At 57.0% G+C, this 15,296-nt stretch overlaps 1 protein-coding gene across 8 annotated transcripts in view; it reads right to left on the minus strand.

Annotated features, from left to right (window-relative positions):
* Positions 1 to 15,296, minus strand: part of DCTN1 (dynactin subunit 1) — a 49,502-nt gene that overhangs the window by 31,347 nt on the left and 2,859 nt on the right. For 2 of the 8 annotated variants that reach the window (XM_077301387.1, XM_077301385.1), the window contains exons 1-4: positions 11,935 to 12,160; positions 6,215 to 6,463; positions 4,169 to 4,247; positions 3,170 to 3,201 (exon numbers count right to left, since the gene is read on the minus strand). In XM_077301387.1, coding sequence (XP_077157502.1) covers positions 3,170 to 3,201; positions 4,169 to 4,247; positions 6,215 to 6,463; positions 11,935 to 11,967 — 393 coding nt within the window. In that variant the 5' untranslated portion in view covers positions 11,968 to 12,160. Of the gene's footprint in view, positions 1 to 310; positions 332 to 3,169; positions 3,202 to 4,168; positions 4,248 to 6,214; positions 6,464 to 11,934; positions 12,162 to 15,296 lie in introns of those variants that run through there. The other 6 variants (XM_077301381.1, XM_077301382.1, XM_077301386.1 and 3 more) reach the window with 6 other exon arrangements.

A 15,296-nucleotide genomic window follows, 5' to 3' on the forward strand; every position in this document is an offset into this window, starting at 1 on the left:
CTCTCCCTGCCTTTTGTATGGACCCCCTCCCTGTCTCTCTCCCAAAGGCCATCCCCTCCACGGTTGCTCTTTCCCTCATGACCAGCAGCCCCAACGCGGCTCCTGTGAGGAGAGCGAGCCGTGAGCTGGTAAAAGCAGCCCACGCCCCCCTGAGCCTCTGCCCGGCCCCGTGCTCTCCCCCTGGGCCGCCTCTCCCGACACGGGGGCCAGACATGCAACGGGGGAGACATGCACTTGAGCAGCCACAGCCGTCCTCAGATCTGCCGCATGCGCAGGGCACCTCTGCCACAAAAGGAAAAACAGACACCACCTTTTTAGGTTTCACTCCACGCTGCATGGAAAGGGGACAGAAGGGGAGACGTTAGAGAGTCAGACGCCCCTCAGCAGCATCCGGGCTCACGTAGGAGGAGGAGGAGGAGGAACTCCGGACCCACTCCCCTCCAAACACCCACACCAGCACCCTCCTCACCCCACTTCCGGAAGGTTCCTGTGGGGAGAGGCCCAGCCCAATTTGCCCCCTTGAAGTTCTCAAGCTGTGCCCCTGGAAAGACCGACCCAGTAACACAAGGGGGGGGGAGGAAAATGGAGGGATGAGCAGGCAGGCAACCGGAACACCTTGCACCTGAATCCGGGCAGGCCCTGGCTCTGGGGCATCCTTCCTTGGCCCACCAGCTACCCCATGGAGACAGGAAGGCGCTCGCAGAGCCCAGCCCCACATGTGCTTCTTCCTTCCTCATGAGGCAAGGAGACACTGACCAGGGGAGGGGACCAGGGAGCCCAAACTCCAGGGGCCAAGTCAGGGTGAGGAGCACGGTTGGGGGGCTCGGGGTGCTTCAGGCAGCAAAAATCGAGCATTTCACAGGCGTGGAAGAAATCCTGCTGCTCAACCTGTTGTTTTTAAAGGCCCTGTGGCTGGGGCGGGGGGGGGGGGCGGTGCCTGCTGCTGGGAGGTGGGGGGTGGGGGAAGAGGGGCAGCCTGCCAGCCCTCCTCCTGCACAGCTTCCCTTTGGTGTATTCTCCTGGTCTGACTGTTTGTATTCCGCTCTTCCTTGTTCAAGCCACCTGTGGGGCTGCTTGGGATTTTTCCTATCAATTCCCTCCCAGGCCTTAACATCAAAGATGCCGACGGTGGCAGAGGCCAGGGGAGCGCGAGGGGCCTTATTCTCTTTGCCTGGGGCCTGGCCGTGCAGGGATCTGTCCTGGGGGAAGATGACCGCCCCCTAGTTGTGTCCAGTTTGGGTGGCAGTACATGGGGGGGGGGGGTTGTCTTCTACTGAAATGCCTGGAGAATACTCATGACATCTGCAAGGCAGAGCAAGTAAAATCGGAAAAACAGCCATGAAGCAACAGCTGAAGAACAGAACTGTCCCTTTTGGACTCCAGAGCAAAGCGGCCTGCTGCGTGGCCCCCGGGGGGTCTGTCAGCGCATGCCTTGAGAGGACGGGCGCTGGTAGCACGGGGAGATCCACTTCTGCAGCGGGTCTAACTTCCAAGCGGCCACCAGAGCCCCCCCCCCTCCCCCGGGCAGCCGAGGCCCATTCCACCCCCACCCCCACCCCCACCGTTAAAGCGGGCGAGGGAGCGACTGCTGCCCCTCGGCCTCCTCTCCTTTAATGCTGACCGGGGCTGGCTGGTGGTGCTTGGAAAGGGAGGAGGCCTTGCCTGCACTTCCCCGGGGAGATCTGTCTTTTTAGAGTCCTGCAGAAGGGGAGGGAGGGAGGGGGGCACTTCCTCAGGAGAGTGGACCTCAGCAGCCCGTTTTGAACAAGCCTCGCCCTCCGCAGGCCCCTTGTGATGAGCGCCTGTGTAGCCTTGGGCAGGAGCAGCCCTCTGAGGGGCCTGGCAGTCTCCTTTGCACCCCTTGCTGGGGGCTTCTACTGACATCTGGTGGAGTCAGCCAGACACAGCTGCCCAGCATCCACGCCTGCTCTGCCCCTTCTGTACTCAGGAAGCCATCCCCAAGGGGCAGCCCCTGAGTGGGAAGCAGGGGAGGGGCCTCCCGGAGGGGCAATCATCTGAGGCACCCCATTCAAAGGCTCCGGGCCCTACCGGGGGCCCCCTCTGACTTTCCAGGCCTCTATACTGTCCCACTCCAGGGAAGTCACCAGCAACCACTGCAGGATGAACGGCCATGGGCACAACCGCCCCCCCCCCCAAGGTGGGGAAGGCACTGCCCATTACCCCCACCCCCTACTGCTCTGCAGGGCCCAAGAGGCACTGCGCTCCTCCTCCTCCTCCTCACAGGGCCAAATATGTGCACAGTCCATGGGCTTCTTTGCCTGGCCCGGCTGCAAGGGGCCTCCAGGGCCTCCGGACTGGTCCGGCCTCCCTGCCCAGACTCCTCTCTTGGCTCCCACACAGAGAGCACCGGGCCCCTTGCTGTCCCTCCGGCACTTTTGCCCCAGCCTCCCCCTCAGCAGCAGGGTTCTGCTTCTGGCCCGATTCCCCTTCCCTCGACGTCCCCAACCAAGTAAGAAAAGGAAGACCAGTGGGGCAAGCATGGAACTGTGGTTTGCCAACATCCACTCTGCCCCACAGCAAGGAGACCTAGAGCACATCCACCGTACACAAAGCACCACTGAGAGGAGGGGCCTTGTACCCCAAGGACTGAACGGGGGCGCTCCGGAAGGACAAGGCAGGAGGCGGGAAAGACCTCTGCTTGAGGCCCCCTTCCCCCCGTCTGAGGGGGCAACTCCGGATAAGGTAGCTTCACGTGTTCTGCCGCGTCCTCCCCTCCTCCTCCCTGAGGGTGGAGCGCCACTGGCTGGCGTAGCTTCGGGGCCCCAGAAGGGAGAACTGCAGAGGCAGATCCCTGCGAAACTTCAGGGCAGCCGGCAAGCAGCACCGGTGGCTTCAAGCACAGCACTCCAGTAAGCCACGAGAGGCTCTCCCGCCCGGGCAGGCAGTCCACTGATGCTTGGACAGGGCTCCAGCTGGATGTCAAGCCCCTTCCCCCAAACACACGCCCACACTGAGCCCACAACAGCAGTCTCCCAAGAGATCCCTGCATTCCACGGGTGGCAAGACTGTCTGGGGCCTCAGCTCTGGTGGCCTCTGCAGCAGCCCCCTGCCACCTGCACAGCTCATCTTGCTTTGCAATGGAGGCCCCAGATACACTGGCTGGCCCCTGGGGCCTACCCAAGCCACGGCCCACGGAGGAAGCACTCACCAGTTTGCTGGCTTTGGGCCCTTCTGATGAATCTGGAGGGGAGAAGAAAGCACAAGCGTGAAGCCCTAGAGAGGAGCCAGAGCTCAGAAGACCCCCCCTCCCCCTCCCAGCCTGGGCCCTGACCCTCACCCACATCCACATTTCCTATGTTATGGGAAGCCCCCTGGTGCTTCTTGGTCCCAGGAGTCTCTGGGGGGGGGCACAGTATGCCCACCAGAGACAGCTGAGGGGGGCCCAGTCACCAACTCCCCGCCTCCCATTTGGGCTGCCCTGCCTCTCCATGTGCCCAGAAGCCCACCATGTGAACCTCTGAGCCCTTCTGCACAAGAGAGGTGGGGGGGGGGGAGCATGCTGCGGTGCTCCCCTGGGCACCCTCCCCACCTGCTGAGAGGAGAAAGAGGAAAGCAGGACAGCAGGCTCCCTGGCTGCTGGACCACTCCACACCCCCCCCCCACCCTCTTCCTTGTGTCCGCCCACTTAAGCCTCCCCCCTGCAGGGTGTTCCCAACAGAATTCTGGACCTGGCCAGAATCCAAGCAGGCATGGAACAGCCAGCAACTCAGCTTCAGGGCTGTTGCTTCAAAGACGCTTCTTATCCAGGACTGCCTCTGAAGCAAACGGCAGCAGTTTCCACCTGTGTGGCACGGCCAGGTAGCTCCCTCCCCACCTGGCTCCCTCCAGGTAGAGCCTGGATTCTTCTGAATTACAACTGAGCTCCAGACTACAGAGATTAATTCCCTTGAAGAAAGTGGCTACTTTGCAAGGATAGACTCAATGGCTTTGTAGCCTGTTGTGGTCCTGCCCCTCTCCAAACCACAACTCCCCTAGGCTCTACCCCCCAGACCTCCAGGTATTTCCCAACCCAGGGCAGCTACACCCCCCCCCCCCGAGGTGGCACTCATTCCACACACAGCCAGGGCAGGAGGCAGCACCAGCAGCTCTGCCCGAGGGGCCCTCTGAGGACCACCCTCCCTCTCCCCTGACAGGGCAAGGACCTCACCTCTCTTGGGGACCTTGGCGGATGAAGACTCCGGCGTTTCTGGAGAGGTGGTGTCAGCACCATCGTCAAACACCTGGATCTGGACAAAAGGGATCAAAGACACACCAGCATCAGAAAGGCCTCTTGGATGGGCCTCCTTTCTGTTCATGGAAGCCTCCTCTGCACAGTTCACTTCTTCCGCAGCCCAACAGAGCCACCACACCTCCGTGCCCCCACCCTTCCCATGAACACCTCTGCAGCCTGCTCTCGTCTGTCCCAGTCACCGCCCTTCATCTCACCCGAGCATGGCCAGGTGCAGGTGCTGGGAAAGGCATAGCTGTGCCCTTATGGACCAGTGTCTCACACAAACACTAGTCAATATACACTCTGGCCACACAGCCACACACTGGAAGCACTGTGCCTAAGGCACATGTCATATCCCAATTGCTCCAGCCCCGAATCTCAGCAGAGAGAACATCACACCATTTGCACAGCACTCCCAGTCTAAAATTGAGGGAGGGAGGGAGGGAGGGAGGGAGGGAGGGAGGGAGGGAGGGAGGGAGGAAGGGAGGGAGGGAGGAAGGAAGGAAGGAAGGAAGGAAGGAAGGAAGGAAGGAAGGAAGGAAGGAAGGAAGGAAGGAAGGAAGGAAGGAAGGAAGGAAGGAAGGAAGGAAGGAAGGAAGGAAGGAAGGAAGGAAGGAAGGAAGGAAGGAAGGAAGGAAGGAAGGAAGTTGTCTCAAGCCAGCCATGGAGAGCCACTGATCGCTCCCACAGCAGCCACTCCAGAGGGGAAGGGAAGCCAAATCCTGTCCATCTGCTACAGCAGGAGTCCAGAGGCACCAGGAGCTTCTGTGAATCAGAGAGACCAAGAGGTTCCCCAAGCGTACATCCACAGCAGAGACGCTTCAAGTTACCAGCAGCAGAAAGAAGCTGTGGGGAGGTATTCAAGAGGAAACCCGGTCAGAGTGGCTAAGGACCACTCCCTGCCTGGTTGGATCCTCTTGGCTGTCTCCTGTCACAGGAAGCCATGGACTTGGCCCACCCTGCAAGGAGAGCGTGAGGAGAGAAGGCAAACTAAGGCTAGAAGGAAGTAAACCACGGCAGATTTCCCACCAGGACTCTTGGGGGCGAAGACAGACGGGCAACAGCAAACCCTCACTGAGAGTCTCCCACGCCAGTTCACTCGCAGCCATGAGGACAGGGGGACCCTCTCACAGTGGTCTGGAAGGGTGGCCAGAAAGCAAGTGCAGCTCAGACCTGCCAGAGCCCGGCCTTCTTCGGCTTCACTTTCCACACCCAGGAAGGAGAGGGTCCCCCTGCAGCCTGCTTTGGCATCCAGCAGCACTGCCCTGGCCGTGGGCCCCCCAAGCAGCACTGGGCAATTCAGGAGGCCGAGGAGGAGGAGGAGGAGGAAGCACAAGCTCGAGCCCCAGTCTGCCAAAACCAGAGGGCCGCCACAGAGGACAAGACCGCAACATGAAGGGGCTGGGCAGTCAACTCTGGAGCAGCCCCAGAAGGCACAGTTCTCCTGAACAAGCCAACCAAGAGCCCATGAGAGACTGTCCGTCAGAACACAGGAGTAGCTGCTCTGGGGAGCCCGAATCCGTGTGGCCCAAGGGCATGCTTTCCAAAGGAGGGCATGTCCTCAGCGCCTCTCATAGGCCTTGCAGTCAGGCACCCCAAGTCCCCACTTTGGGTTAGGAGCATCAGAAGTGCTGCCCTCCACCAGACCTCGGTCAGAGTCTACCATTCTTGACTGAAACCTGGGAGGTCCACTGTTAGGCCACAGGCTGCCTTCTGTGCGCTGCTGCCGCTCCTAGGGGCAGGGCCTCTTGGCAGCCCCTTCAGGCCCTGGGATCCGTTCCAGCCGGAAGTTCATGACTTATCCTTCTACAACATGTCTCCAACAGAGCTCGCCCAAGAAACACAGTGTGCCCAGCTGGGATGGACGATGCCAGAGCAGCCTGCAACAGTCTGGCCTGTGGCCCCAGCCCCCCCCCCCTGCCCACCAGCGATCAGAGAGGATCCCAAGCCCTGACGGTAGCTGTCGGTCCAAAGGAAGCTCACCTGGGACTGCCTCACAAAGATGCCGTGGTTCTCCTCGCAGGTGAAGTACTTCCGGCCCTGCACGGTGCCGTCATTCTTGCCTTTGGCTTCATCCAGAATGACGCCGACCCACTTCCCAGTGGCAAACAACGTGGCGCCCACATAGGCCACTGTCCCACGGTACCCCTTCCCAATGACTTCCACACGGGAGCCCACTTTCAGGGGCCTGCCGCTCGCTTCCGCGCTCATCCTGGGGCCACTGCTGGATGCCTGGAGCAGAATGAGAAAAGCAGACCGTCAGCCCAGCAGCTCATGCACCCCAAGCCGAAGCACTGCCCTGGCACCCAGGCCGGCCCTGCTAGGATTCCCACCCTGCCTCCCACTGGCAGGAGACTCAGCACGAGCAAAACCAAGATACCGAACAAGCTTGGAGCCAAAGGAAGCTTCAGCCATCACCAGCTATTTATTTCTCAGCAAACAGGTGTAGCTTCTCAGCCAGGTTCCTGCAGGCTGGAGGCTGAGCGAGATTCAAGTCCAGTGGCAGCTTAAGAATTTGACGAGTTGGCACTCCCTTGACAACAAAAGAGGGCACAAAATATCCCAATCCGTGTATACAAGGTAGGAACCTTAGGGGTTGAGCTAAATGCTAAAATGCAAATATTTATTACTATTCATGTGCACATTTGGAAAAAAACCTGACAGTATTAATTATTCACTATTGCACAGAACCCGTGCATGCTGACCTATGGATAAAGTGACCTCCTACCAAGGCTCAAATGTGGGGGCTCTAAGGAGGTAAAAGGATTGTGAAATAGACGAGCATGGCTATATAATAAAAATCTGTTCTATATAAATCTGTGTGCATACACGTAGGGAGATAATTGCTCACCGAAAGAAGAGGCTCCTGCTAATATGTCTCAAGATCTCTCTCTCTAGGAGCCCCCACGCAAAATATTTATTTTCCAAAGTTCCATCCTATAAAATTAATGTAAAATTAATACTATATAAATGAAGGAGGAGGAATACTATATTATATACTATACTATATTATATTATACTATATATTAATAGAGGATCCTAAAAAGCAGAGACATCACCCTGCTAACAAAAGTGCATTTAGTCAAGGCTATGGTCTTCCCAGTTGCAAAGTATGGCTGTGAAAGGTGGACCATAAGGAAGGCCGAGCGTCAAAGAATTGAGGCTTTTGAACTCTGGTGCTGGAGAAGACTCTTGCGAGTCCCTTGGACTGCAAAGTGAACAAACTGGTCAGTCCTAGAGGAGATCAACACTGACTGCTCCTTAGAAGGCCAGATCCTGAAGATGAAACTCAAATACTTTGGCCACCTCATGAGAAGGAAGGACTCCCTGGACTCCCTGGAGAAGAGCCTAATGCTGAGAGTGATCGAGGGCAAAAGAAGAAGGGGACGACAGAGAATGAGGTGGCTGGATGGAGTCACTGAAGCAGTTGGTGTGAGCTTAAATGGACTCCGGGGAATGGAAGAGGACAGGAAGGCCTGGAGGATCATTGTCCATGGGGTCGCGATGGGTAAGACATGACTTTGCACCTTACAACAACATATATTAATACTAAAAGAGCCTCTTGTGGCGCAGGGTGGTAAGGCAGCAGACATGCAGTCTGCAGCTCTGCCCATGAGGCTGGGAGTTCAATCCCAGCAGCCGGCTCAAGGTTGACTCAGCCTTCCATCCTTCCGAGGTCGATAAAATGAGTACCCAGCTTGCTGCTGGGGGTAAAACAGTAATGACTGGGGAAGAGAATGGCAAACCACCCCATATTGAGTCTGCCATGAAAACGCTAGAGGGCGTCATCCCAAGGGTCAGATATGACCTGGTGCTTGCACAGGGGATACCTTTACCTTTTTATATATTAATACTATATAAATGGAGGAGGGCAGGAAGCTGTTCCCGTTGGCTGCAGAGAAAAGGACGTGCAGTAATGGGTTTAAACTACAATATAGTTTAAAATATAGGCTAGATATCAGGGAAAAAATTTTCACAGTCAGAGTAGTTCAGCATTGGAATAGGCTGCCTAAGGAGGTGTTGAGTTCCCCCTCACTGGCAATCTTCAAGGAAATGTTGGATACACACTTTTATTGAATGCTTTAGGATGCTTTTGGCTGATCCTGCGTTGAGCAGGGGGTTGGACTAGATGGCCTGTATGGCCCCTTCCAACTCTATAATTCTATGATTCTATGAATTATAAAAATCCAAGGAATGTTGCCATTCATAACCATTATGTGTATATTGACACACCGAGCAGGAATATCAGGGCTGTCTCAGCCTCCCCTCCCTCACAGGGTGTCTGTTTGCTGAAAGAGAACTATTTAAGTTTTAAATATGCATTTTACCATGTAGTATCTTCTGCTGCTCAACCTCAAAGCTCCCTTGGTCAGATCCTGGAATCTGATAAAAGGGCCCTAATAAAGGGAGCGGTGAGTCTTGCCAGCTTCAACCCCGAAAAACGTGTTGCTGTCTAAGATGCTCCTGGACTCAAATCTAGGCCTCCTGGCTCAGCGGTTGGTGAACTGAGTCAGAAACTTAAAGTGAATGTGCGGCTTTCTCACAAGTGGGCATGCAGTTGACGGAAGGAGGAGGAGAGATAAAGGGAGACAACCTGGGAAGGCCGTGGAAAACTGAAGCACATGCCAATCTTACTTTCCTATGAAATCTTGATTGGCTCTACTATTTAAGAACAAACTTCTACCACACAGCTTGCTTATAAAACTTAAAATGCATAAATGCCTGGCAGCCCACTCCCAAGACCTGTGCAGCACTGCGGTGGTCATGGCACTCCTAGGCAGTATCCTGCCCCTGCTCTGCAGGGGGAAATAGGGCACAATCCCCCCAAAGGATGCTGACAGTGCACCAGAGGTCACACCGACCCTGCTTTAGTCATGAAGCAGCCTGCCACTGAGTCGTCCCCCCCCCAAAAAAAAACCAACAACAGCAACATGGTGATGGAGACAGCTGGCAGAGCATGTGGACACACCCACACTGACGGTGTTCAGTCCCTGCCACAAATGCCCAGAACACTCCCAAGGAGGGAACACAGCGCCCCCCACTGGGAGGAGAGTGAACAGCCTCCAGAGCTCTCTGGGTGCAGCTCAGGTATTTCCATGGTTCTCCCGCATCCAATTAGAGATCTGGCCTAAACAGTTTGAAAAGGACTTTGCCTCTGCAAACCGTTTATCATCATCATCACTATCACTATTATTATTTTTTTATTTTCATTTTTATTATTAGATTTGTTACTCGCTCGAGATGAGTTACAGCAGCTAAAACCCCCAGTAAAAACCCATACAATAAAATCACATAACAACAATACACATAGTTAAACAAGAAACCAAGATGCGGCAAAAACACAAGCCTAAACAATACCAATCCTGGGGGGGGGGGATAAAGGGTGCTGCTACTGCTACTATAGACGCTGGGGGGGGGCAGATCGACCTTGCGACCCAGCCTCATCCAACGACCTGGCGGAAGAGCTCCGCGTTGGGTGGCCACGTGCTCAGCCACTGCCGAGGCAGCACAGCCCCACCCAAGGCCCGGCCCCCACGGAGACCAGCCTCTGTTCCCTGGGCCACCTCAGACGCCAGATCCGGGCACGGGCAATGAAGCCCCCGCTCCACTCACAAAGGCATGCAGAAGGACACGAGCCTGTCCCAGCAGCCTGCCTACAGATCCAGGAGATCTGTACGCACAGCAGAAACCTGCAGGATCCGAAGAGAGTCCTTTTCATGGGTCTCTGGCTGGATGCTGGACTAGGTGGACCATCACGGGTCTCATCCAGCAGGGGAAGGCCTGGGCCTCTCTGCCCTGTGGCTGGCCCTCCAGGGAAACCGGCTGGCCCCTGGGTGCGACGGGAAGCTGGAGGATCTCTGGCCTGATCCAGCTGGGCTCTACTAAATAGCCCCATCTATTTAGATCCTTTCTCAAACACTCAACACCACATTCCAGCTTCTGAGGCCCTCTGCGCAGCAGAGCCTGGAGAACAGGTCTTCTCCACCCCACCCTGAGACATCCAGCGCTAGACGCTGCAGCATTTAGAGGCCAGCCACTGTGGGCCTCTGGGCACTCCGTGTCTGAGCCCCCCTTCAATACAGCAAGCCTGCTACCCACCCCCACCCCCATCATTACATGGACACCACCTTGAGCCAGGTGGAGCAGAAATATCTCCACTGATGATGAACCAAACCAAGACTAGAAGTTCTGCTCACTCCCCAGAGCTGTGGAGGAGGAGATTACTCAAGGATTACTAACTCACTCATCACCCAGTGACAGAATGGGGGTGGCAGCTGCCGTCTCCTCAGCTCTTAGACTGGAGACGAGGAAAGCACAGGGTCCACTTGGGGCTGCCTGGTAGGGGCCGATGCTTGATGCCGCTTCCCCCACCCCCACCCCCCCCACCCTCAGAGACTTGCAGGGAAGACAAAAAAGTGTGACCCAGCCTCACCGCAGGGCTTTCAGGCATCCCACCCTGGGCCACAGATGTGTCCTGGAGTGAGCCCATCCCTCAGAGCCTCGCCTATCCCACAGACTTCTTGCGAGGTTAAAGCCGTAGAAGGGAGTGTGATGCAAGCCCTTTGGGGTGGGGTATAAATGATTTGTTATTTATTTAAGGAAGTAAAAATCAGGCCTAGCTCTGGGAGCATCAACACAGCGCACCCAAAGACCCAGCCCCCCAGGACTGCTGCCCACATCAGCCGACTTCACACCAGTAACACCTGCTCCTGGCACCCAAAAGGTGGAAGGGAAGACCACCCCATCCCGAGCAGAGAGGGGAAAGGCCTTCCTGGGCCTGGCACCCACAGCACGGCCACCCAAAGGCGTCCTTCCCTTTAGGGACTTTGCAGAGCTCCCCTGGTCAGGGCAATGGGCAGAAAGGCACCAGTGGCTGACACATTCCACAGAGTCAGCAAAGCCGGCTCCCACCCACCCTGCACGAACACACAGGCAGGCAGTCCCAGCCTCCAGGCTCGACCTCCAGAGAAATGTGGCTCACGCCAAACTTGCTGCCTTGGAGGGGTCCTAACCTGGGGAGGGCCACATGCATCCCGAGGTCAGACTGCGGCTTCCAAAGACATTGTCAAGGGAGCTTCTCAGCCCCCAGGGGAACTGCTTTGCTCTTCCTGTCAGCTGAGAAGCCACCCCCATTCCATCACCCCCTCCAGGAAACAGAAGCACCAGTTAGAAGAAGCCCAGAGGCTGCGGGGGGGGGGGGACCATGCAAGCAGGGCCATTCAGCACCCCTCAATCAGCGTGAGTCACATACATCCCTTGGCCCAGTACCTGGAAGGGTCACTCCATGAGACTGGGGGGTGGGGGGTGGCGATGCGAGCCAAGTGACGAAGGAAGAAACTCTGCAAAGAGCACCCTCTCCCCAGGGCTCAGTTTGCAGACCTTGGCTCCCCACCCCCCCTCCCCCCAACATCCGCACTTCCCTGGGCAGACACAGGAAGAGCACAAAGCCTGCTGGGCGGAGCCCCCACCCCCACCCCCCAAAGAGGGGGCTCTGCTGACACCTCCTGAGGGTGCAGGGCCAAGAGAGAGGGCCAGGCAGGCAGAAAGCAGGTAGCGCTTGGCCTTCCCAGCACAGCAAGCTGCCCTCCCCCCCCCCCACCCCCGCCCCCGTTCCCGGCAGCCTGCAGGTGTTCTGGCCTTGGACCTCCCAGGGAGGGTACAGCCCAGGGCCCTGGCAGGAGTCTGCTGCCCAGTCGACTTACCCGGCTGTACGCGTGCCTCCTGGGCTGGGCCATGCTGAGCTGGTCCGCCTCCCTCCCTCCTTCCCTGCCTGCCTGCCCGCCTCTCCACAGGGCTCCTGCAAGGGCTGGCCGGTCCTAGCTCATGGTGGGGGGCTCAGGCAGCCCTGCCTCACTGGGGCGGGGAGGAGGAGGGGAGCCGCTGTGCCTCTCAGCCTCCAGCAGAACCCAATCCAGCCCAGCTGATGGAGACGCGCTCTGCGCTAGAGCGGCTCCAGACTCTTGGCACCTCACGGGCTAGCCCACTGGGTCCTAATGCTAGACCAGTTCATGCCAAGCACCAGGCAAGCAAGGGGGGGGGAGGCAAGGGCCCCCAGGCACAAGGGCCCATTCCCGGGTGAATCCAGACCCCAGATTGAGCCTGCCCCAAGTGCATGACCCATCTCCCTCTCCTGCTTAAGGCTGCCCTAAAAGATACCCCTCACAGCTCCCACCATAATGGTGGGTGGGGGAGCAGAGCAAGCCAGCTAAGGCTGGTAGTTCTGGCAGAACCAGGTCCCTGGCCCACCCTGCAAGCCAGGAAGACTCTCACCCCCCCCCCCCCGGCATCTGCCTTCAGCCCATCCATCTCCTCACCCTTCCTGTATCCCTTCCCTAGGTCAGCCGGTCCAGAATGCTTGAACCAGCCCTGTTCTGTCAGGGCCAGGATTGGGCCACAGGATCGGAGCCACTGCAGAGAGCAGCCATGTTGCCCTCCAACAGAACAGCCAGGCCTGAGTGCAAGGGCACCTTGGAGACCGACAAAAACAAAGCTTTGGAGAGTCACAGCTCTCTTCATCAGATGCGGGATCCTGCTGGCCTCAAAGGTCTGCAGGCCTCAGACCTAACAATTAAGCCATCGGAGTTGCAGTGAACTCAATCTTTGACTATGGACAATACTTTGGGAGAAATTAAACACGTTCTGCTTCTGGCTGGCGGCCCCTTGCATCACAGCCAGCACCCCTGAGCAAGCACCATCCGTGTGAGCGACAGAGAGACGGCCTTACTCCCCCTGCTCTCAGCTGCTGGGGGCGTTCCTCTTCCAAGGCGGCACCTGAGGGCCAGAGCAGCACAAGGGGAAACACTGTGGCCCAACCTCTTGGATCAGGCCAACACTCGGCCCTGAAACAGAACCAAACGCACAGGTCAATCCACCCCCCCCCCACCCTCCCAGCAAGGAATCTTCAGGGAGTCTGGCTTTGGACTCGCCAGGAAAACAGCACACATAAAAAGTACGCAGAGGCCATGCTCCACCACTGCCAGGCACCTCACCGACCACATGCTCTGGAGAGATACTTATAGTATCTCCGCTAATGAGAAATCAATGATGCGGGCAGTTAAAGTCTCCGTCTGCCATCCAGGCATGCCCCAGAGGTTCCTCCAGCTGGCCATACTCTTCCTCCAGGATGCCCATCCTCTGCGCCCTGGCCTCGAAGACCCCTGGACCAGGAAGCTCCTCAGCAGCACCTTAAGGGGTCTGGAAGAAACAGGCGATCCCAGAGATAACCCACCAGCTGCCTCCTCTGATGCCAGAAGAGGGGCAGGAATTGCTTTGCCAAGGTGGCAAATGGATCTGGCCCTTCTAGAGCAACCCAGGATGTCAGCCCCCCCCCCGCCCCCGTCCCCATGCAGGCTGTTTTGCTCACTTTTTAAAAAATCACCAAAAAATTCTAGAAGACAGAGGTCAGCCCACCTGGCCCACCATTACAGGTGAGGCTGTCGCACGTCAGCACGAGAGTGTGGCCTCTTCATGCCCCTGCTGACTGCTGAGGCTGGCTTGTGGAGAGCACAGAACCATGCAGGGCTGGATCTCGGCCACACCTGGGCTCCCCACAGGCCAAGGGCACTGCCCAGCTCCTGCTGCCTTTGGAACGGTCGCATCCTACTTGGCCTGTACCCAGTCCCCCAACGCAAAAAGAGGAGCCAGGAGCCAGGTCTGGGTGTTCAACTCCGTCCCCAAAGTAGCCATCCATATGTCCCACCATGCCTCAGCCTCCCCCAGCTGTGACATTCCTTTAACTACAAGGAAAGAGGGGCTGGATGGAACACAGGAAGACTTTGGAGACCACAAAGATTTTCAGAGTAGAAGCTTTTGAGAAGCAAAACTTCCTTTGACAGATACAAGACAAAGGAAAGATGAGATATAACTATTTTAACAAAAAGACACTAAGGTATATTGCTTCAGATCATGGAGGTTCAATTCCGTCACTGTGGCTAGCAACCACAGATAGACCCCTCTGTCAGGCCTCTGCCCAGGCCTCTTCCCCTCCCTTCTATGCTGGTGGCCAGCGCCACGCTCCAATGCAGCCTACGGCTTCCACAGCCTACGCCTTGCCTGTCCTCAACAGACTGTCCACTGGCTTCATTCATGGATTCTGGAGATTTCAGGTAGAGGGGATCACTGGGGCATGGAATTGGGGTCCCTGTGGATAGGCAGGTAGTTGTGAGTGTCCTGCACAGTGCAGGGGGTTGGACTAGATGACCCTGGAGGCCCCTTCTGACTCTAAGACTGCGCTGCGCTGGAGCCCCAGGATGCGGGGGTCGAAGACTGGCCAGTCTCTCTGGGCCCTTGGTCTGGCTGAGACACAGTGTCATAAATCTGTATTATCACAGACCTCTTCAGTCACCTTCTTCCTGAGCCCCAAAGCCCCAGGCAAACGCTTGAGCCTTTTCCACCGGAAAGGTGCCCCAGCCTCTGGAGCTCCTTGGTCACCTTCTTCTGTGCCTTCCCCAACTCTAGAACCATAGAGTTGGAAGGGACCTCCAGGGTCATCTAGTCTAACCCACTGCACTATGCAGGAACTGACAACTGCCTGCCTGCCCACAGTGACCCCAATTCCATGCCCAAGTGACCCTTCCACACAACAAAAATCTCTAGAATCCAGTCTGGCCTGGAGGGAATTCGCCTCCCATCCCACAGTGGCGATCAGCAATTCCCTGGGGATGCAAGGAGGGGCCACCAGAGACAAACCCTGGCACATCCCTTCCTGCCCACCCACTCACAACCTGCCTAAGTTCATAAAATCCGCATTTCTGTCAGATGACTCCCTAGCCTCTGCTTGGGCACGGGTCAACCATGCCAGAGTGTGTCTTTCTCGAGTGTCCGCCTGCCTGGTCTCGGACTGTGGTGGCATCTGCAGGTGGCTGGAGTGGGTGGATGGGCTCATAGGGGAGCATGAGGTCCTGAAGGGCCTATGCTGGCCAGGTGGTACAAGACCAGAGTGATACAGTCCCATGACCCACTGCGTTCTTCCCATAGCATAGGAAAAAACATACACTTTGAAGTAAATCAAAATATATGCAATGCTTACTTTCCTACTGAACTGAAACTTATTTTACTGATTTGA

Source organism: Paroedura picta, chromosome 10 (genome assembly GCF_049243985.1).
Source record: "Paroedura picta isolate Pp20150507F chromosome 10, Ppicta_v3.0, whole genome shotgun sequence".
NCBI classification, from domain to species: Eukaryota; Metazoa; Chordata; class Lepidosauria; order Squamata; family Gekkonidae; genus Paroedura; species Paroedura picta.